Source organism: Cynocephalus volans, chromosome 3 (assembly GCF_027409185.1).
Source record: "Cynocephalus volans isolate mCynVol1 chromosome 3, mCynVol1.pri, whole genome shotgun sequence".
Taxonomy (NCBI): domain Eukaryota; kingdom Metazoa; phylum Chordata; class Mammalia; order Dermoptera; family Cynocephalidae; genus Cynocephalus; species Cynocephalus volans.
The window spans coordinates 24,872,049-24,895,237 of NC_084462.1; the positions used below are offsets into that span (position 1 = coordinate 24,872,049).

Sequence of the window (23,189 nt, forward strand, 5' to 3'; positions counted from 1 at the left end):
GCTCTACCCAAGACTACCCCAACTCCCGGGAATCCCTGGGGCCTCCTCTCCTGCCTCAACAGTCCTGCTGGTCTTCTCATCCCCTGGAGGACAGCAAGGCCATGGTTTGGCCCCTGCTGCTGCTGCTGCTGTTGTCACCAGCACTTCTGCAAGCTGGTGAGTGGCCAGGACCGCCTGGTGGGGGCTCTGCCCAAACCACAGGAGGGGCCTCCCGGGAGGGGCTGTGGCTGTGCATGTGAGGAGGGGTCTCTTGGAGGAGCAGCCAAGCCTCCCAACCTTAACAAACATGGGGTGATATCCCAGGGGTGGATTCACCCCAACCCTTCAGCCCTCCTTCCTCCCCAAGCCTGGAGAGGGGACACCCAGGCCAGAGGTCAGTCCTGCCATCTGTCACACGACTGCCCATGGGTGAAGGTGCCCAAGTCTGGGGTTTTCCTGTTGTTTCCTGCTGTGGCTTCAAGGTCTCCCCCTCCCTCCTCCCCTCCTCTAGGAAACTCAGCAGGATCCAGAGCAAACTATGCCTATGGGGTCGACCAACCAAAACACCTCTCAGCACCCGAGGGTGGCTCCATTCATATTTCCTTCTCCTTCTATTACCCAAGGGAGTTAGCAAAAGCTCCCACAGTGAGTGTATCCTGGAGACGGGGCCATTTCCATGGGGAATTTATCTACAATAAGACCCCAGCTTTCACCCATGCGGATTACAAGAACCGGCTCTTCCTGAACTGGACAGAGAAGCAGACATCGGGCTTCCTCAGGATCCAGAACCTGCGGAGGAAGGACGAGTCCGTGTACTTCTGCCGGGTCACACTGACCACACAGAGTGGATGCAGGGAGATGTGGCAGTCCATCCTGGGGACCACACTCACCATCACTAGCGGTGAGTCCACCTGCCCCGGCAGCTGCCAGGGCCACCCCAGCTGGGGATTTGGGTGACCACTAGTGTCTTTGTCCCCCAGACATCACCTCAGGCCCCACTCCTTCTGACCTTTCTCCCAAACTCCTCTCCCTGCTCTCTGACCCCTCCCCGGGCTCCTTTTCTCTACCCCTTAATCATCTCCCACCAGCACTGCCTCCCCTGACCACGCCCCTCACTGTCCCCTCTTGCCCCCAGGCCCTCGACCTGCCAGACTCCCCAGTTATCCTCACTTCTTGCTGCACACTGGGGCTCCAGCCTCGCCTGCTCCCCACCCTCGCCCCATGGCCTCCAGGTGGATTTGACTTCTCCAGGTTGTGGCTGCTTTCACTTTGTCAGATGTCCCTGTGTGGAGCCCCAGTTAGCCCCTCAGGGTGGGCACCATATCTTGTGTCTCCCCACAGCCATGAGCTCAGCCTGGAACACAGTGGGTTCCCCATTGATGGCCTTGGAGCCCTCCAGTCCCCTGGTAATGCCCCATCACCTGGTTTCTCAGTATCCCCACTTCCTCGCCCCCTCTGCCCCAGTCTCATCTCTTTCCTCTCCTGTCTCCCTGTTCGCCTGTCTCTGTCCTCTTCACCCTCCTGGCCTCTCCATCCCCAGCTCTCCCACACAAGCCCTTGTGCTCTTCTGGTCACTAAGACATGCCTCTGCAGCAGCAAAGACAGCAGGTCTCACTTACTGAGTGTGTGCCACAGCCCCTGCTAAATAGCTGCGTGTCCATTACCCTAGCTAACCCTCATCATGACTCCACAATGACAGTAGGTGCTGCTATTATCATAAGGAAAGATAAGATAAGGAAACTGAGGCCTAAATACCTGTCCAAAGTCACACTGGTGGCACAGATGGGATTTGAAAGGGACAGTGAAACTGCACAGACTTCTCTCTTAACCGTTAGCTACATGGCCTCACCTATTGAATCGATCATATTGTTTGTCCCGACCTACTTTTCCAATCTAATAATAGGATGTGTCGCATTAATAGATCTTCCAATATTAGTCAGTAGATGCACCGGAATTCAAACCTTGGTTTATCTGTCTCCAAAGCAGTCAGGGAAGTAGGGTCTCTCCCAGGCCCAGGCAATAAGGGAGATTATTGTCTATAGAAAATGTTTTAGAAAATTAATAATCAACAAGTGGGTTCACTTTTTATAATCACTCGCACTGGCAATTCTAAACAAGTCAGTGATAAATTACTCATCCCCACTGGAAAAACACTCTCACTGTCCACCCCTTGGTAAACCACTGCCCAGTCCTGACTGCTGTGTTGGAACAAATAGTGAGTGGCTCCACAATACGAATTAAGACAGCCTTGGATGTATATACCCTGTGCCCCCTATGTGTTTCTTTAAATGGCCTTTTTGGAGATATTTTGGTTCTTCTCAGTTCCTTCTTCCTCCTTCCCTAATTACTTTCTGCTTTTCTCATTTCTCTGCTTAGTCAGGTTAACTATGAGTTTTTCTATCCATAAATTATTTTTCCAATTAATTCAATTAATTGGATATTCTTGCCCATTATTTGAAAAAACAAAATGCAGGAAAGTAATAAAAAGAAATGTTTTTAATCCAGCTGAAGTACCACTGTGCAAAGATTATCATGAGCTAAAGGAATATTTGCAACAAATATAACTAAGTTTGTGGCTGGCTTATTAATTTTTTTTACAGTTTTATTTTTGTAACCAAATCTAATTGTACACTTATTTGCAACTTTTCTCTTATTTCTAAGCACAAAAATGTTGTCTCCTACTACAGGCTGAAAATATTTACTTCTAAGTACTTCCTAATTTTTTTTTCTAATTGTACAATTTGACTTCTTCTTACAATAAAACTCTTTAATGGAGTGAAAGTTTATTTTGGTATATATCATGAAGTAAACAACTGAACTGATTGATCTTTATACCATGCAACTAGTCAATTCTCCAAACCCCGTTTATTGAATATTTTTCCCTCCTCTGTTGATACATTACGCTTTGTTTTTAAATTCTTCCATTTCTGGTTGGTCTATTCTATTTCACTAATACGCCTTTTCTTATAAAAACAGTTCCACACTGTTTTACTGATTGTAACTATCACATTTCTCAGTGGCTGATGAGACTATTTCCTTCTCAACCATGTCACTCGTTCCTCAAAAATTTGATTATTGTTGCCTGCCTATTTTTCACATAAATGTTAGAATCAGTTTGCCAAGTTCTGAGAAAAACACTCATTGGGATCTTTTAAATCACAATTTCATTAAACCTATAAATCAATTGACAGAAACTGAAATCAGCCCAATATATAATCTTCCACCACAGGAATGGGCCTTATTTTGTATCCCTCAGTAAACCCAGTGTTCTAAAGATCAAGTAAATGTCCCATAAGATTTTTCCTCTCTATTCCATATTTTTATAATTAATGCACATGAGTTTTTTTGAATTTTTTATAATTTTCACTACAAAAGTAATGCATAAATTCTGGCCAAGATGATATGTTATATGTCCAAGTTTATCTCTACTTCCTCCGAAAGTCTACTAAAATGAGAGCAAAGGGAATTTTTTTTTTTTTTCTTTTTTGGCAACTGGTCTGTACAGGAACTAAACCCTGGACCTTGGTGTTATCAGCACAATGCTCTAACCAACTGAGCTAATCAGCCAGCCCCTACAAAGGGAATTTTTAAAGAAAAAATCCTCCAGAACAAAAAAACGTGTGAGCTAGGTGTACAAAAAATAAAATTTGGGAAGCTGGAAACAGATAGACTAATGGAACTGGCTTAGGAGATCAGAGGAGCTAAACCCTAAGCCAGTGCTGGGGAAACCCAGAAGAATAGCAACTTACACTGAAAACCCCTTAAAGTTCAGTAATGAGTACCCCTGAAAGTAGGAGTGAGATGGGTCTGAGAATCAGAGGACCAGTTGAAAATCCATTTTAGGAGCATCCCTCCCAACCCTATACCCTGACCCAGCCAAAGACTGGAGGTTTGCTTTCCAGAACAGATGAACCACAGAGACTCTGTGGGGAGCATCCCAGACATAACTGGCAAAGAGATTGGGGTCTTGTCCTAACACCAAATCCTCCAGCACTGAGGACTGTACCCTGGCCTCTGCTCTGCCTGGGAAGCTGGAGGCTAGCGCCCACATTACAAAATATGATTACATATTTCATACATAAGAAAAGTTCCTCCCATGAAGCACAGAGAACAAAACAAACAAGGGAGCGGGGGGGGGGTGGAACCTGGAAGAAAAGAAACCAATTCAGGGAAAATAAAAGTTTAAAATAACTATCATTCTCTTCTACTCAGAAAGCTAAGAGATCTCATGCATGTGACAAGAAAGAATGCTTTACAAAGGAGCTATCCAAACACAAATAGAGCTCTTGCAAATTGAAGATATAATAGCAAATATGAGAAATTCCATGAAAAGATGGAAGATAAAGTTTGTAGAAATCTCCCAGAAGGTAGAATAAAACATCAAAAGTTTACAAACTGTAGCGCAGCCCCCAGAAAGATATGTTCACATCCTAATCCCCAGACTCTGTGAATATCGCCTTTTAAAGCAAATAAGTTAATATTCCCTTACATGGTAACAGGTATGATTAAATTTAGGATTTTGAGATAAGGAGATTATCTGGGTGGTCTCTCAATGCAATCACAAGTATCCTCATAAGAGAGAGGTGGGGGAGATGACACAGATAGAAGAGAAGGCAGTGTGACCACACAGGAGTGATGCGCTCACAAGTCAAGGGATGCCTGCAGCCCTTGAAAAGAAGCGATTTGTGGTAATTTGCTACAACAGCCATAGGAAGGTAGTACAGAAACTATAAGGAAAGATAAGAAAACTAGAGGATCCAACCTCTGAATAATGGGATTTCCAGAGATGGAGAAGAAAGAAAGAATGCTGTGGGGAAGAGAATATAAAAGAGGAGGTTTCTGTCATCTTCCAGAGGCTGCTGCCACCTCCACAGTGCTGATGAGATTCAGTGGTTGGATTCTGTATCCTTGAAGCTGTGCAGCCAGAGTGCTATTTGCATTTCCAAGAGCAACAAAAAATGAATAAGTCTTTGCCCCGCTGAGTGCACGCTGATCAGAGAGGAGCCAAGATCTGCAGGGACCACACACCCTGTGGTGCCAGCATGTGACCCAGCAGGTAGGTCTTGCCGCCACTGCCTGACTCCATCCCCAGCCCTGCTGAGTATGCATGCCGATCAGAGAGGCGCCCAGCTGGAGAAGCCCAAGATCTGCAGAGACCACGAGCTCTGTGGTGCCAGCAGGCAACCCAGCAGGTAGGCCTCACCACCACCACCCAACTCCATCCCCAGCCTGGCCGAGTGCATGCTGACCAGAGAGGCGCCTCCCCTGAGAGGCCCAAGATCTGATGCAACCATGCAACCAAGGCACTAGTGGGCAACTGAGCAGACACTGAGGCAGCCATACAAAATTGGCAGCCCCAACAGCATCCTAGCCAGACAAGAGTGTCAAACCAGTGGACTGTGATATCCCCTGCCACAATGACTAAACATCAAAGGAAAGATACCAGAAATATGAAAAATCAAGAAAGTACACCAACAAAATGTAATAACTCTCAAGATCTAGATCCTATAGAACAAGAAACCCTTGAAATGTCTGACAAGGAATTTCGAGTGATAATTCTAAGGAAATTAAATGAGATACAAGAAAACTCAGCTAGACAACACAATGAAATGAGGAAAAGTATACAGGACCTGAAAGAAGAAATGTACAAGGAAATCAATGCCCTGAAAAAGAATGTAGCAGAGCTTGCTGAGCTGAAGAATTCATTCAACCAAATAAAAAACACAACAGAGAGTTTAACCAGCAGGCTTGCAGGAGTAGAAGAGAGAACTTCTGACCTTGAAGATGGGCTGTTTGAAATAAACCAAGCAGACAAGAAAAAAGAAAAAAGAATTAAAAACATTGAAGAAAATCTAAGAGAGATATCAGACAACCTTAAGCACTCAAATATCTGCGTCATGGGTGTTCCAGAAGGGGAGGAAAAAAGAGATTGCATTGAAATCATATTCAACAAAATAGTGGCAGAAAACTTCCCAGGTATAGGAAAAGACACAGATCTTCAGATTCAGGAAGCTCAAAGATCCCCAAATGTATTCAACCCAAAAGACATGTTATAGTCAAAGACATGTTATAGTCAAACTGGCAAAACTCAAAGACAAAGAGAGAATCTTAAAAACTGCAAGAGAGAACTGTCAAATCACCTATAAGGGAGGCCAAATCAGACTAACCTCAGACTTTTCATCACAAACCCTAAAAGTCAGAAAAGAATGGGATGATATATTCAAAATACTAAAAGACAGAGATTGCTAGCCAAGAATACTCTATTCTGCAAGGCTATCCTTCTGAAATGAAGGGCAAATAGTATATTTCTCAGACAAACAAAAACTGTGGGAGTTCACTACCACACAAGCACCCTTACAAGAAATTCTCAAGGGAGTACTGGGTTTGGTACCTGAAAAATAACTACCACTGCCATAAAAATTCAAGAAAAATCAAAAACCACTAGTAAAATAAAAATGGCAACAAAAAAGAGGGGAAAAAAAGTCTATCTACAACCCAAGGAACCAACAAATACAGAAAACAAACAGTAAATCAGAAAGAAAGGAACAAAAGACACCTAAGACAACCAAACAATAATCAATAAAATGCTAGGAATAAATCAACACTTTTCAATAACAACTCTTAATGTAAAAGGCTTAAATTCCCCAATCAAAAGACACAGACTGGCTGACTGGATTAAAAAGGAGGACCCAATTATATGCTGCCTTCAAGAGACCCACCTCACCCATGAAGACTCACATAGGCTAAGAGTGAAAGGATGGAAAAAGATTTACCATGCAAACAGAAAAGAAAAACGAGCTGGAGTAGCTATTCTTATATCTGATGAAATAGACTTTAAACTAAAAAACATAAAAAAAGATAATGAGGGCCACTACGTAATGATTAAAGGATTGATCCATCAAGAAGACATAACAATAATAAACATATATGCACCCAATGTTGGAGCAGCCAGATTTATAAAACAAACTCTATTAGACCTAAAGAAGGAAATAGACACTAATGCCATAATAGCAGGGGACCTGAACACCCCACTATCAGTATTGGACAGATCATCTAGGCAAAGAATCAGCAGAGAAACACAAGATCTAAACAATGCTCTAGACCAATTGGACTTGAAAGATATCTACGGAACATTCCATCAAACAACCTCAGATATTCATTCTTCTCATCAGCACATAGAACATTCCCCAGGATAGGTCACATGTTAGGTCACAAATCAAGTCTCAACAAATTCAAAAAAATTGGAATTATCCCATGTATTTTTTCAGACCACAATGGGTTAAAATTAGAAATCAATAACAAACAAAATTCTGGAAACTATACAAACACATGGAAATTAAACAGCATTCTATTTAATGACATATGGGTCCAAGAAGAAATCAAACAGGAAATCAAAAAATTTATTGAAACTAATGAAAATAATGATACATCATACCAAAACCTATGGGATACTGCAAAAGCAGTTCTAAGGGGGAAATTTATCGCATTAAATGCTTACTTCAGAAGAATGGAAAGATGGCAAGTGAACAACCTAATACTTCACCTTAAAGAACTAGAAAAACAAGAACAATCCAAACCTAAAGTTAGCAGACAGAAACAAATCATTAAGATCAGAGCAAAACTTAATGAAATTGAAACCCAAAAAACAATACAAAAGATCAATGAATCAAAATGTTGTTTTTTTGAAAAGATAAAATTGACAAACCATTAGCATGATAACTAAAAAAAGAAGAGAGAAGATCCAAATAACAAAAATTAGAAATGAAAAAGGCAATATTACAACTGATACATCTGAAGTACAAGGAATCATTCTAGACTACTGTAAACAACTACACACCAACAAATTTGAAAATCTGGAGAAAATGGATAAATTTCTAGACACACACAAGCTACCAAAACTGAGCCAAGAAGATGTAGAAAATCTGAACAGACAAATAACAATAAAAGAGATTGAAGCTGTAATCAGAAGGCTCCCAACAAAGAAAAGCCCAGGACCAGATGGATTCACAGCAGAATTTTACCAAACATTCAAAGAGGAATTGACACCAATTTTCTGCAAACTATTCCAAAAGATTGAAACAGAGGCAATTCTTCCAAACTCATTCTATGAAGCAAACATCACCCTGGTACCAAAACCAGGAAAAGATACAACTAAAAAAGAAAATTATGGGCCAACGTCCTTGATGAACATAGATGCAAAAATCCTCAATAAAATAATAGCTAACAGAATACCGCAACACATATGCAAAATTATACACCCAATCAAGTGGGATTCATCCCAAGGATGCAAGGTTGGTTCAACATATGCAAATCAATAAATGTTATACACCATATCAATAAAATCAAACACAAGGACCATATGATCCTCTCTATAGATGCTGAAAAAGCATTTGATAAAATTCAACACTCATTCATGATAAAGACTCTCTATAAGTTAGGTATAGATGGAAAGTATCTCAACATAATTAAAGCCATATATGACAAACCCACTGCCAAAATCATCTTGAATGGGGAAAAGCTGAAAGCTTTTCCTTTAAGAACAGGAACTAGACAAGGATGCCCACTCTCACCACTCCTATTCAACATAGTGTGGGAAGTACTAGCCAGAGCAATCAGAGAAGAGAAGGAAATAAAGGGCATCCAGATTGGAAAAGATGAAGTCAAACTGTCCCTGTTTGCAGATGACATGATCCTATATATCGAACAGCCTAAAGCCTCTACAAAAAACTCTTGGAATTGATAAATGATTTCAGCACAGTAGCAGGATACAAAATCAACACACAAAAGTCAGTAGTATTTCTATTCTCCAATAGTGAACATGCAGAAAGAGAAATCAAGAAGGACTGCCCATTTACAATAGCCACCAAAAAAATAAAATACTTAGGAATTGAGTTAACCAAGGATATAAAAAATCTCTATAATGAGAACTAAAAACCACTGCTGAGAGAAATTAGAGAGGACACAAGAAGATCAATGGAATAGAATAGAGAATCCAGAAATCAACCCACCCACCTACAGCCATCTGATTTTTGACAAAGGCACCAAGCCTATACACTGGGGAAGAGACTGCCTCTTCAGCAAATGGTGCTGGAATAACTGCATATCAATATGCAGGAGAATGAAACTAGACCCATACCTCTCACCATATAACAAAATCAACTCAAAATGGATTAAAGAATTAAATATATACCCTGAAACAATAAAACTACTCAAAGAAAACACAGGAGAAATACTTCAGGAAGTAGGACTGGGCACAGACTTCATGAATATGACCCCAAAAGCCCTGGCAACCAAAGGAAAAATAAACAAATGGGATCATATCAAACTAAAAAGCTTCTGCACAGCAAAAGAAACAATTATCAGAGTTAAAAGACAACCAACAGAGTGGGAGAAAATATTTGCAAAATATACATCTGACAAAGGATTACTATCCAGAATATACAAGGAACTGAAACAACTTTACGACAAAAAAACAAGCAACCCAATTAAAAAATGGGCAAAAGAGCTAAATGGGCATTTCTCAAAGGAAGATATACGAATGGCCAAAAGACACATGAAAAAATGCTCAACATCACTCAGCATTCAGGAAATGCAAATCGAAATCTCACTAAGATACCATCTCACCCCAGTTAGGATGGCTAATATCCAAAAGACTGTGAACAATAAATGCTGACGAGGTTGTGGAGAAAGAAGAACTCTCATACATTGTTGGTGGGACTGCAAAATGGTGCAGCCTCTATGGAAAATGGTATGGAGGTTCCTCAAACAATTGCAAATAGATCCACCATATGACCGACCTATCCCACTGCTGGGAATATACCCAGAGGAATGGAAATCATCAAGTCGAAGGTATACCTGTTCCCCAATGTTCATCGCAGCACTCTTTACAATAGCCAAGAGTTGGAACCAGCCCAGATGTCCATCATCGAATGAGTGGATACAGAAACTGTGGTATATCTACACAGTGGAATACTACTCAGCTATAAAAACCAATGAAATACTGCCATTTGCAACAACGTGGGTGGACCTAGAGAAAATTATATTAAGTGAAACTAGTCAGGCACAGAAAGAGAAATATCACGTTTTCTCACTTATTTGTGGGAGCTAAAAATAAATAAATAAATATACAAACAACCTGATGGGGTGGAGGGAAGAAGACACAACAATTACAATTCCTTGAAGTTAATACAACAAGTGAACAGAAAGAAGTTTGTTGGGAGGGAGCGGGAAGAGGGAGGAGGGAGGGAGGTTTCGGTAATGGGCCACAATAATCAACCACACTGTGTATTAACAAAATAAAATAAAACTAAAAAATAAATAAATAAAATAAAACAAATAAATAAATAAAATTTAAAAACAAAAGATTTCATTAAAAAAAGAGAGAGAGAGAATATAAAAGAAATAACGCTAGCAATTTTTCAAAAGAAAAGAGCCCAGCAAATGGGCAAACATATAAAGACTACATCAGGGCACAGCAACATGAAATTTCAAAATGCCAGGAGTAAAAAGAAGATCCAATAAATTCCCAAGGAACAGAAAAACAGGCCACATACAAAGATGCAAGAATCAGAATGACTGTTGCTGTCTCAATAGCAACATAGGGAGCTGGAAAACAATGTTTGAATGCCTTGAAATTCCTGGGAAAACTATTTCATTAATTCATTTAACAAATATTGATTGCGTACTGTGTGTCAGGTGCTAATCTGGGCACTGGGGAAACGGCTGTTAACAAAAACCAAAAACACACCCAATGATGGAACTTAGTTTTGAGTGTGGGAAGAAGATGAATAGAAAAATAAATTCTATGTATGTGTCATGTGATAGTGAAAGAGAAAATGAGAAAAAAAAAAAAGCATAGTAAGTGGGATAGAGGTTGCTAAGGGTGTTATTTATACAGATTGAACAGGGAAGGCCTCTTGTTATCAGGCAGAGCCCTACAGGGAACAGCCTCTCACACAGGGTAACTGGGGAGAGTTGAGTGAGGCACAGTTTAAAAAACCAATCGGGGATGGTGAGCTACCCTGGGACTAGCAACAGGCCTGAGAAGCAAAAGAGGAAATACAGAGGGGACTGGAATGTGCCAGAGAGGTGCTGTGGCCTCTGGAGAGATACAAGTAACAGACCCATCAGGAGTGGTCCCAGGAATGAATGCCCAGACCTACCCTCCTCTCACCCTCCAGCTTCTGCTGGAGACTCCCACCGGCTGTTGAATGGGAAACCAGAGGGTGAGAGCACCCATGGATAGAGTCCACCAAGGCCAGTTTCCAAAGGCACGTAGCAAGGTGGAGAAGAGTTGGAAGGCGGGGTGGATCTGGAGAAGCCAGCAGAAAGATCCAGCCCAGGAACAGGTCTGTAAGAAGTGAGAGAGAGGTTGAGAGAAGGTTCCAGTCAAGTAGGACAAGTGTAGCTGAAGCAAAATGAAGGGGCAGAGGGTGGTAGGAGGTGAGGTGAGAGCAGGCAGTGGGCCAGATCTTGTGTGGCTTTGAGAGCCAAGAAAAAACTTTCACTTTCCCTCTGAGTGTGATGGGAGCTAGTGACGGTTTCCTGCATGGAGATTAAGACTACAGATGAGCAAGCTCAGAAGCTGGGAGACCCGTGAGAGAGGATGTGGCTTGCTTTAGGGTGAGGACAGTGCAGGAGGTGAGAGGTGGTCGATGTGGTTATGATATCAAGACAGAGCAGACAGGATTTGCATAGCGATTGGATGTGGGGTATGAGAAAGAGAAAACAGCCCAGGATGAATGACTCCAAGGCCCTTGGCCTGAGCATCTTGAAGGATGGAGCTGCCATTCACGGAGAGGGGGAGGGGAAATAGGGGCAACAGGTTTGGAAGGAAATCGAGAGTTCTGTTTTGGACATCTTAAGTTTGAGACATTACTTGAGAATTTCTCTTTCCTACACACTTGCCCAAACTGGGTATCTTCCTACACTCAGATCAATTTTTAAAATGACGTCTTCTGTTAATCTGCATTTTAAAAACTTATGAATGAATATGAGAAATATGGTTATGGTATAATTTCATGATGTGAATTAGAGTTGCAGAATTTTCCATATTTCTCTATGTTCTGAAACCTCTATCTGGGAATTATCTGTCCCTTAAATTTTTACAAGAACTTATCTAGAAAACGTCCTGAGCTTTATGAAAGGTAGTTCTTTAATAGCGTTCTCAAGGTCTTCTTTGTCCACTGATCAGTTAAAGTTTACTACTTCTTAAATCAGTTTTTTAAAAATGTTTGTTTCAAAAAATCATCAATTTTACAGACATTTTTAAGTTTATCAACCTATAATTTGAGCATACGCTTACTTATGATTTCAACAGACTCTTTTTTGCTATTAGATTTGCCAGACTGCTCTATTTTCCGGTTTGTTTCTCCTTTAAATAACTAATTCCTGCATTTATTACTCCTATTACTATCTGTTTCCTAATAAATTTATTCCTACACAGGTTTTTATTACTTTTTTCCTCTGAAGAAAGGAAGGCTGTTTCCTCTCTGTTCCTCTCTGTTTTTGGTACTTTTTTCTTTGGAACTGAATATTTCATTCATCTTTTAAACTTCTTCCCATTTTAAATAATAAAAGCATTTAATGCTATGAATTCAGCTAAGAGTGTGGCTTTAGTCATTTAACAGTGTTTTTCAAAATATGTATTACAAAGATCTTTATTTTCTAAATAGCATGTTATATACTTTTTAAATAATTTTCAAAAAATTTTTAATTCTCAATTCATAGATAGTAGTTACCCTTTTATTAATTTCTAATAAGAGTAGACAAATAATTTGGTCCACACTAACCTGAAGATTTTATTGGGCTGTGATTTTCTTTCCTATTGCTGAGTATTGTGTCAAGTTTTTAATGTTGCATAAAACATCCACAAAGAAGGCACAATCTATAGGACTTAAAAGTCAATATGTATTAATTTAACCTTAAAAACGTATTTTCAATATATACTAGGTGCTTTACAGATGTTTTCTCACTTATTAAAGCCATTCTGTACAAGGACAACTACTTATGCTTCTACTTCTGTGAGGTATCTAGAGTAGTCACATTAATAGAGATGGAACGTAGATGTTGGTTGACAGGAACTAAGGGGACAGAAGAATGGGGGTTGTTGTTTAATTGTCACTGAGTTTCCATTCAAGAAGAGGAAAAATTTCCGGAGTTGGATTGGGGTGACAGTTGCACAGAAATGTGAATATTCTTAATGTCACTGAACTGTATACTTAAATATGGTTTAAATGATATGTTTTTTGTTACGTATATTTACAGCAACACAAAAATTTTCTTTAACCCTTTGATTTAGTTATCCCTAATTTGTAAGTGATTAGGTGAGGTTCTGAGGTCACTCTGCTGCTAAGTGGTGTAGAGTCAGGATTTAAACCGGGTCATCTGGATACTAAGCCTTTAGCATTTCACTTTGTCCCTCTCCTCCCTGTGTGAGCTCTGAGAGCTGCTTCCTCACCCCCAATATTCCCTCAAACCGGGCAACAGGAGGCAGCACTTTCACAGATCCCCCCACTCCTGCAGAGGAGGTTCTGCTTATTTCTTGTCTCTCCCCAGACACCAAGACCACCACGCAGAGCCCCACCAAGGTAGGCTCCACAGCCACCTCAGCCAACGCAGCCACCAAAGCTGGCTTCAGGGTCACAGACAACAAAAGAAACTCAGAGTCTCCGCCCCTGAGTCTGGGAACTGCAGTCGGAGTGGCAGTGGCCGCTGCTGTGCTTCTAACCGTGATTTGGGGATTGATAGTCTTCCTTAGGCGGAAGAGAAGGAAAGGTGAGTAGTTTGGACCCAACCTCCCCCCGCACTTCCAGACTGGGGTATTCGCAGAATCCACCTGGCATCAGAATCACCAAAGGTGCAAGATCCCTGCTGGGTTCCCCTCAAACCCACTGAGTCAGACTCTGAGGTCTGTGCTGGGGAATCTACATTTTTAAAAGGCTCGTCGAGTCGGGGTTGAGCAGGATGAAGTTTGAGAATCACCAATCCCTCTCCACAAAATCTTGTCACTTTCCACTTCTGCTATCTTGACCTAGTTATCTCTCACCAATCCTTACCTTTTGGATCATGAGGAGGGGAGGGCCTGCCCTGGGAGAAGTACAGAGAGAGCAGAAGGGGCAGGAAGGGGGCTTAGCTCAGCAAGCATTGGCCAACTGCCCACAGCCAGGGCCTGGATTGAAATTGGAAGTACAAAAGTAGCTAACGCATAGACTCTGCTTTCAAGGAACTCAGTTGGGGTAGGGGAAGTTGCCTCAAGGGCTAATTGTTTCATGAGGAGAGAGGCAGCACTTGACAAGGTTGGGAGAAATAAGAGATAATCAGGGAGGACTTCCCAGAAGAGGTGACATGTACAAAAAGTCTCATGGAATTAGAAGAGTGAGCTAGGTCTCACCAGGTGAGGTGCTGTAGTGGTCACTCACTGGCCTTCCAGGTGGAGGAAACCATTCTGGGAACTGCAGGAGGTTCGGTGCTTGTCCAGGAGGCAGGTGATGAGAGAAGAGGACCTTGTACACCACACCCAGGGGCCTCTGATCCTAGAGGCAACAGGGAGTTGCAACCTCAGTACCCTGTTACACATACTTCAGCCCTGCAGTGGAGGGGTTGGAGGTGGCCAGGCTAGGTCAGTCTGATGCACATGGAGCAGAAGGGCCAGAGCCAAGGAAAGCTTAAGTGGTAAAACCAGTAAGACTTGATAGTTACATCGATGTAAGGGTGAGGGGGCAGCATAAGCTCATGCTTCAATGTGGTGAAGGAGGCTGTGATGAAACCACCAAGTAAATTAGGGCATAGAGGAGGAAGACCGTGTCTGGGGGGAAAGATGATCTGTTTCATTTGGAATATGCTATATCTGAGATACCTGTGTGGCATCTGAGCAGAATCATCCATCAGAAATTTGGATGTGTGTATTTACAGCTGAAAGGCAAGTACAGGGCTAGAGACATTAATTAGTTATACCCCAACTTCCTCCAAAATGCATTTGAAATTACTTGAAAGAAAATTTGCAATGAGAGGAGATTGACCCTACCAGATGTTAAAGCACAGAAGAACACCGAGTCCAGACCGCCTGCATCAAATCCTGGTTGCACAGCCTGGCTAGGGAAACTTTGGCAGAATAGTACAAACGCTGTGTGCCTCAGTTTTCTCATGGATAACATGGGGATGATAATAGTACGTATGTGGGGTTGTCCTGATGATTAAATGTAATGCATTTAGAACAGATCCTAGCACAGAGTGTGCACTATAGGAGCATTAGCACTTATAATTATTAAGCTATGGTAATTAAAACGATGCAATACTGGAATATTAATCCACAGATAAGCCAATGGAAGAGGAGAGAAAAACCCAAATATAGCAGGATAAAATCAGACCAAATATATGTAAAAATTTGGAGGTTAACAGGTAGCATTTCCAAGGTTCCCGTGAAAATGGTGGAATAGACGGTTCCCAGCGTCACTCTCTCCCACAAATCAACTAATTTACAACTATAAAAATGTAACATCAGCCAAGCTGGGGCCGCTGGAGCTCAGGGAAGAGGAGGAGAGACCTACGGAGTTCATGAAGGCGGGAGAAGCCATGACGAGAGAAAGAAAAAGCTGCTCTGAGCATTTCGGGCCATGGCTGCTTTAAGGCTGGAACTGCTGAGCGTGTGGAGCAGGAGCCAGCAGAAGCCGCAACTATGCCCTTCAGATGGAGTTACTTGGAGGCAGCAGGAGAGAAGAGGGCCTTGGCAGCCCCCAGGACAGCAAGACCATGAATAGGTTTCCCATGGACCCAAGCAGGAGTGAGGAGCCAGAACAACTGAAGAAAGGGAGCCACTCAGAGGCTGGTGAGTCATTGCAAGGGACCGGTGCAGGGCCCGTCCCATGGGAAGTGTTTGCAGCATGGGTGGTGGGAGAGATGGAAACACCAGAGAACACTGGGGCACAGCAAGGACAAAGGACCTGCCCCCAGTCAGCACAGGACCACTCAGAGGAGAATGGTCAGGAATGCAGAATTGCATGGGGTGCAGTTTGATGAAAAAACTCAGGCCCAGATCAGTTTCTACACAACACAGATCCACTGTGTCTCTGGAGAGCTGGAAGTACCTATAAGGTCAACCTTTAAACCCTGAGCTGCACAAAAAGCCTTCCCTAGGGAAACAGCAGCAAAGCAGCAATTTAAACAACCACACAGCTCAAGTACTGGTTCCCACAAGCAGTTCCCCCCGTGTTAGAAGCAAAGGACAAAAAATTAGTTCCGGCCCAGGCACACCCACCAGCCCCTTGGGTCCTGCCTGGGAACCGGAGGCTTGGATCCCACTCCCACTTCCAGGCAAACTGTGCCAGCACCTCGGGCTAGGGAACCGAGGCATGGATAAGGGGACTGGACCCCCCTCCCACAACCAGGCACACCATGCCAGCACCTCGGGGCCCACCCACGGACCCAGGCCATGGAGAAGGGGACCGGAACTCTCTCCCATGACCAGGCACACCAGGCCAGTGCCTCACGGCCCGCCTGGTGACCCGAGGCATGGAGAAGGGGACCAGACCTCTCTCCCGTACCCAGATACACCAGGCCAGTGCCTCGGGGCCCACCCAGGGTCCCAAAGCATGAAAAAGGGGACTGGACCTCTCTCCCACAACCAGGCATACCAGGCCAGCGCCTCAGGGCCCACACAGGGACCAGGGGCATGGAGAAGGAGACCAGACCACCCTCCCTTAACCAGGCACACTGCACCAGCACCTCGGGGCCTGCCCAGGGACCTGGGGCATGGAGAAGGGGAATGGACCCCCCTCCTCCAACCAGGCACACCGAGCCAGCTCCTTGGTTCTCACCAGTGACCCGAGGCATGGGGAAGGGGACCAGACACACCTCCCACAACCAGGCACAGGGTGCCAGCACCTTGGGGCCTGCCCAGAGACCAGAGGCATGGAGAAGGGGACCAGACACACCCCACAATCAGGCATACCGCCAGTGCCAAGGAGCATACCAAAAACAGCACCTCCATGTGGATGGCCCACCACAGCCTCCACAATAACCATGGCTGCCACGAAAGTGACTAGACACCACAACCACCATGCAGATGGTCCGCCAATCACTGGAGTGCATTGACACAAGGAGAGTCACCAGCAGAGACAAAGAAAAGAAGAGGATGTCTCTTTCCACAAAGCGCATTTCAGAATGACAGAAGAAGCATCTGCTCTATGATAATGTTGGGGACCTGAACACACCTCTCAGCATTGGACAGATCATCTAGGCAACAAATTAACAAAGTAACCATTATTCTTTCAGAAGGAGAGAAGAAATCTAGGGTAATTGTGGGGGGGGGTAGCGGGGGATGGGGAGAGATTGGACAAGGGGCATAAAGAATAATTATGATTTGTAAAAATATATATGCTAGTAATATTGATTTGATCAACATATCTCAATGTTCACCCCCCAAAATATGTATAATTGATTTTGATTCAATAAATAAAATAAATTAAAAAAAAATAGGTAGCATTTCTAATCAATGGAGAAAGCTGATTAATTCTTAAATGGTGCTAGAACTATTAGGTAGGTATCTGAGAACTAATGTCATCTCTCTACCTCATAATTTGCACCAAAATAAATTCTATGGAGATCAAAGATTTAAATGAGGAAAAGAATACCCCTAATACTAGAAGAAAATATTAAGAGACTATTTTATAACCATAGAGTGAAGACAATACCCCTAAGTGTGACAAAACCCAAGAGCCATGAATAAAAATACTGATCAATTCAACTACATTAAAAATTTTTTGTAAAATTCTTCAGATCAAAAACCATAGTGGTTGCATCCTGAGAATGAAGAAGAGGGTCAGGGAATTATTGTGAAAAAGTTTGACATTGTCACAGAGGAAAGGGGAGATGGTGTTTGAGGATTCAACCCAAATAAGAAACCGTAATTCTGTAAAAGCATCCTGGTATATGATTGTGTTTTTCCCCTGCAGTAGTCAGCTATCTAGGTTTAAAAACCTTAAGGATTTATATTGGCTAGGAATTGTGTTCAGCTGCTAGCACCAGAGGTGAGAAGTAACAGTGGCCTAAATAAAACATGTTGTGTTTTGTTTTGTTTTTTTTCTTCTCTTATAAAAGGATCTGGAGGCAGACAACAGAGGCCACTGTCCTCAGGAGCTCAAGCTCCTAACCTCAGATCCACTGTCTGCTTGGCTCCTACCTGAAGGTGGCCTCATGGTCCAAAGTGGCTGCTAGGACTCCAGCCATTATTTCTGGGTTCCTTGTAGAAAACAAGAGAAAAGAAGAAAGCACAAAAAGTATTATTCCCCAACTGTCTCTCGCCCTTTTAAAGAGCACTCCTGAAAATCTTAACCACAGCTTCTGCTTATTTCTTATCAGCAAAAATTTAGTCATATGTCCCACAGCTATCTGTAGGGAAGCACACTGTCACTCCAAATAAAATCAACTGTGTAATAAGGATTGAATGGATACTGGGTAAACAAATAGCATTCCCTGCCATAGCACACATCCAGGACTGGGAGATTTGCCAGGTAAGTGTGGCAATAAGACAGGAGATCACAGGAGGTCAAGGAACTAGGGAATAAGCATAAACAGAGAATAGAGTGATCATCAGAGAGCTTGAACAACCTGAAAACAATAGGATTATTAAGAAACAAGAGTTCAATAAAGTCAAAGAACAGGTACAGTGGGAAAATAACAAAAGAGACTTAGAACACTCTGAAGTTCATTTTATGAGGTCTACATTACCCTGATACCAAAACCAGGCAAAGACACTACACACACACATACAAACTTCAGACCAATATCCCTAATAAATATTGTTGCAAAAATCTTCAACAAAATACTAGCAAATCAAATTCAACAGCACATTGAAGGATTATATATCATGACCAAGTGGGATTTACTCCTGGAATGCAAGGATGGCACAACACACAAAAATCAATCAATGTAATGCACCACATTAACAGGATAAAGGACAAAACCACATGATGATTTCAATTGATGCAGAAAAAGCACTGGACAAGATTTAACACTCTTCTATAATGAAAAAACTCAACAAACCAGGAATAGAAGGAAACTATTTCAACATAATATAGGCCACTTATGAAAAGCCCACAGGTAACATTACTCAATCATGAAAGACTGAATGCTTTTCCTCTACGATCAGGAACAAGGCAAGAAGGCCCACTCTCACTACTTTTATTCAACATCGTATTGGAAGTCTTAGCCAAAGCAATTAGTCAAGAATAGAATATAAAAGCCATCTAAATTAGAATGGGAGAATTAAAGTTATCTGTTTGCAGGTGATGCAATCTTCTATGTAGAAAACCCTAACTACTCCAAAAAAAAAAAAAGTTTTAGAACTAATGAACTGAGCAAAGTTGCAGGATATAAAATCAACACACAAAAATGAATTGCATTTCTATAGTCTAACAATGTTCAATCTGAAAAGGAAATCAAGAAAAGAATTCCATTTACATCAGCAACAGAAAATAAATAAATACTCAAGAATAAATCTAACCAAGAAGGTGAAAGCATGGAAAACTACAAAACATTGCTGAAAGAAATTAAATACATGAATAAATGGAAAGACATCCCATGCTCATGGACTGAAAGAATTAATATTATTAAGATGTCCATATTGCCCAGAATGATCTACAGATCCAATGCAATCTCTATCAAAATCCCAACAACATTTTTTACAGAAATAGAAAAATTCATCACAGAGTTCAAGTGCAGTCTCAAGGGACACCAAGGAGACAAAACAATCCTGAGAAGGAAGAACCAAGTTGGAGGACTCACATTTACTGATTTCAAAACATATTACAAAGCTACAGTAATCAAAACAGTGTGGCACTGGCATAAAGACAGGTAAATAAACTTACAGAATAGATTAAGAGCCCAGAAATAAACCCTTGTGTATATGGTCAAATGATTTTTGATGAAAGTTCTTAGAGCACTTAATGGGGAAAGGACAGTCTCTTCAACAAATAGTGTTGAAAAAACTGAATATCCCCATGGCAAAAATGAAGTTGGATCCTTATCTTAGCCACATCCATGGAATATTATTCAGCCTTTAAAAAAGGAAATTCTGACACACACTACATGATGGATGAAACTTTGAGGACATTATGGTAAGTGAAATAAGCCAGTGACAAAAAGACAAATATGGCACAATTCCACTTACGTGAAATAACTAGAGTAATACAATTAATAGAAACAGAGGGTAGAATGGCATTCTTAGAAGTTTGTGGAAGCCGGGGAATAGGGAGAAGTTTTTAAAGAGTACAGAGTTTCAGTTTTGCAAGATGAAAAAGTTCTGGAGATCTGTTTCCCAGCAGTGTGAAAATACTTAACATTCTGAACTATACACTTAGAAATTATTAAAATGGTAAATTCCGTGTGGTTTTTTCCCCGACAATTTAAATAAATAAGACTTACTTAAGTTTCAGAGAGAAAGAGAACTGTAAGGAAACAAAGTCGCAGCATAAAAATGACATCACCATTTAATATTTCAGAGTTCCCAGTCCCAATGGTTAACAAAAATAAAATTCCAGGGTATGGGTGAGTGTGGTGGAAGTGTAGGTCTCTGCACTCGGGGGAGCGGTGAGTCCTGTGTTCAGAGGGTGTCTCTGGAGACAATGAGCCATCCCAGGATGACGGTGGATGGTGGAGAGGATGTCTGGGAACCAGGGGTCAAATCCTGGGGAAATGCTGCAGAAAGACCTTGAGGTGGAGGGGCAGGGAAGAGGGTGGCAGGGTAGACAGCAGACGTTTCAGTAGGAGAGGACCAGCAAGAGCTGGAAGAGGAACAGTCCGGCGGTGGTGGCAAGGGAAATCTAAACGACTGCAAACACTTACTCCAACCACGAGGTTCCCAAGGTGCAGGAGCAGAAATAGGGGCCACCTGGAAGGCAGCACAAGAAGCTGTTTTGTGAGGGCCTGGAGAGAGTGGGGAATGTGTATCCAGAGAGAGGAAGGGGACAGGCGGGCAGGTGGGTTGGGCTCAGTAGTGGAAGGTGCCAGGTTGGGGGAGAAGTGGGAGAGGTCAAGGAAGAGAGAAGGAAGCAAAGGGAGAGAGAGTAGGGGTGAAGTGGGCATGGGGCCAAGAAGAGCTTGTTTCAGGATTTGCTGTTGAGGACAACAGGGAGGACAGGTGTGGGCCAGACTCAGGGTGCTGGCTCGGGGCCGCCCGAGCCCCAGGCCCTTCCTGACAGGTTTGGACAGAGCTGCTCCGCTGCTCTGGCTCCCTGAGGATGGTCCCAACATAGGACACAGCAGAGAAGGCAGGAGGGAGAATCGCCACCTCCTGGATGTCACACTGACATGCTGTTGGTCCTCCCACAGGTCGGCACACTAAAGCCACAACCCCAACCCGGTGAGTGCTTGTCCTTCCGAGGGGTGTGGGGGGTGGCTGGTTTGAGAAATGGGGAGTGTCCTCATGAGAACCCGCAGCCCAGCCTTTCACAGCCACATGGCTTCCCGACCCGGCCAGTCCAGTCCTCCAGCGTCCTCTACAGCCCAGGCTTCTCGGCTCCTCTGGCTCCATCCCCTAAAAACGACAATGGTGGACTCAGGCTCCCGCACGAACTTCTAGACAATGTCTTTTCCAGAATGTCTCCCCCTCATCTCTCTCCCTCCTGGGCTCTTTCCTCCTTTTGTGCTTGTACTTCTGTCCATCCTATTTCCTCTCAGCCTTGAACTTCTTCCCTGACACATCCAGCTCTTCCACATTTTCTCCTCTTCTTTCTTGCTCTCTGTCCAACCTGCCCTTGTCCCCTGGTCAATGCACCAGGACACCACAAGGCCTCCTGTGCCTCCAGCTCCTGTCTGCGCCTGTCTTTCCTCAGCAGCCCTGTTGCAGCCTCCACCTCCCCCTCCGCTGCCAGCCCTGCCTCTCCTTCCTCTCCTCAGCTCGTCCTCTGCACCTCCCCACTCTCTCTCTCCTGCACTTTCCGCCATGACCACGCTTTGCCTGCTCAAAGCCTCCCTCCCTGCTTTCTCTCCCTGCCCATCTGCTGCCAGCTGCCCTTCCTCCAGTCCCCCCCCCCCACCCCAGGACATCCTCCCCTTCCAGGGACCAAGCCTGAGCACCTGCCCAGAGGACCTGAAATTCATTTCATTGATTTTCTTCTCCGGCTTTAGTCCAGGCAGTGCCAGCAGAGAGCACGGGGGCTGACCCCTCCTATGTCTCCTGTCTGTGTCCCCCTCCAATACAGGCAGCTCCCCTCAACAGTCCACCTGCAGTTAGCCCTGAGGGACCCCTGCTGGACGACACCACAAACTGCCTCGACTTCCTCTTCCAGGCAGCCTCCTTCTGAGAGCCTAGAACCATCACATCCATCTTCAGTTTGTCAGGACATGTTGCAGAGCACCCCTCAAAGACAACCACCCCACCTCACAGGCCACAACTCCTTACTGCCCAGCCTCTAATATATTTCCCATCCTCCCCCTCCTCTACAGGGAACCCTTCCAAAACACTAAGGAGAAATGTGAGAATACTGGGACTGAAGGTAAGTCCTTTAATTTGATTCCCAGTTTCCACCTTTGGCCCTTTCTGTTTCCCCAAACACCCCCTACCTACCTATGTGCCCCTCCCAGTATTTTCCTCTTTCCCAGTCCTCACCCCATCCCTCCCACGTGCCCTGGCCCTGACCTCACACATAACCTCATTACTGCAGTCCCTGCCCACCTTCTGCCCTGGCTGTCCCACCACCTGACCTCAGCTCCCTTGGTTTTTTTCCTAGGAAAACATGCAGGCCCCGAGCTGGAACCCACGGTAAGGCGCTCAGAGTAGGGCCTGAAGGAATTAAAGGGAAGCCCAGAGAAGGTGGGATGGAAGGAATGGAGAGACTGCAGTATGGGCAGGGCACCCAGGTTGTAGGATCACTGGTTTAAGACTGTCTAACCCCCTTCTCCTTTGTTTCTTGCCCAGGATGCGGGCATCGTCTATGCCTCTCTTTCCATCTCTAGCTTGACCATGCCAGGAGCATCTCTCAGCCACCATCTGAAAGGGAGCCCCCGGGAGGAGACCCTATATTCTGTCTTAAAGGCCTAATGAGTGGGACTAAATGATGACCTTCTTGGAGCAAATGACACTTGCCAATAGAAAGGATCACAGCTTCCAACAATAACCAAGGCCAGATGCAGATGACTCCGAGGCCAGCAGGTGTTGAAGGCCAGCAGGGAACTGACACAGAGCATTCTACTCCAATTCCTGCTTCCGCTTC

The 23,189-nt window shown here is 43.5% G+C and overlaps 1 protein-coding gene across 1 annotated transcript; it reads left to right on the forward strand.

The window, feature by feature from the left end:
- Positions 1–101: 101 nt before the first annotated feature.
- PILRA (paired immunoglobin like type 2 receptor alpha) lies at positions 102–23,017 on the forward strand. Its single transcript, XM_063089981.1, has 6 exons — positions 102–156; positions 491–880; positions 21,307–21,337; positions 22,423–22,472; positions 22,707–22,738; positions 22,895–23,017. The coding sequence occupies exons 1-6, from the start codon at positions 102–104 to the stop codon at positions 23,015–23,017; spliced, it is 681 nt and encodes a 226-aa protein (XP_062946051.1).
- Positions 23,018–23,189: the final 172 nt, after the last annotated feature.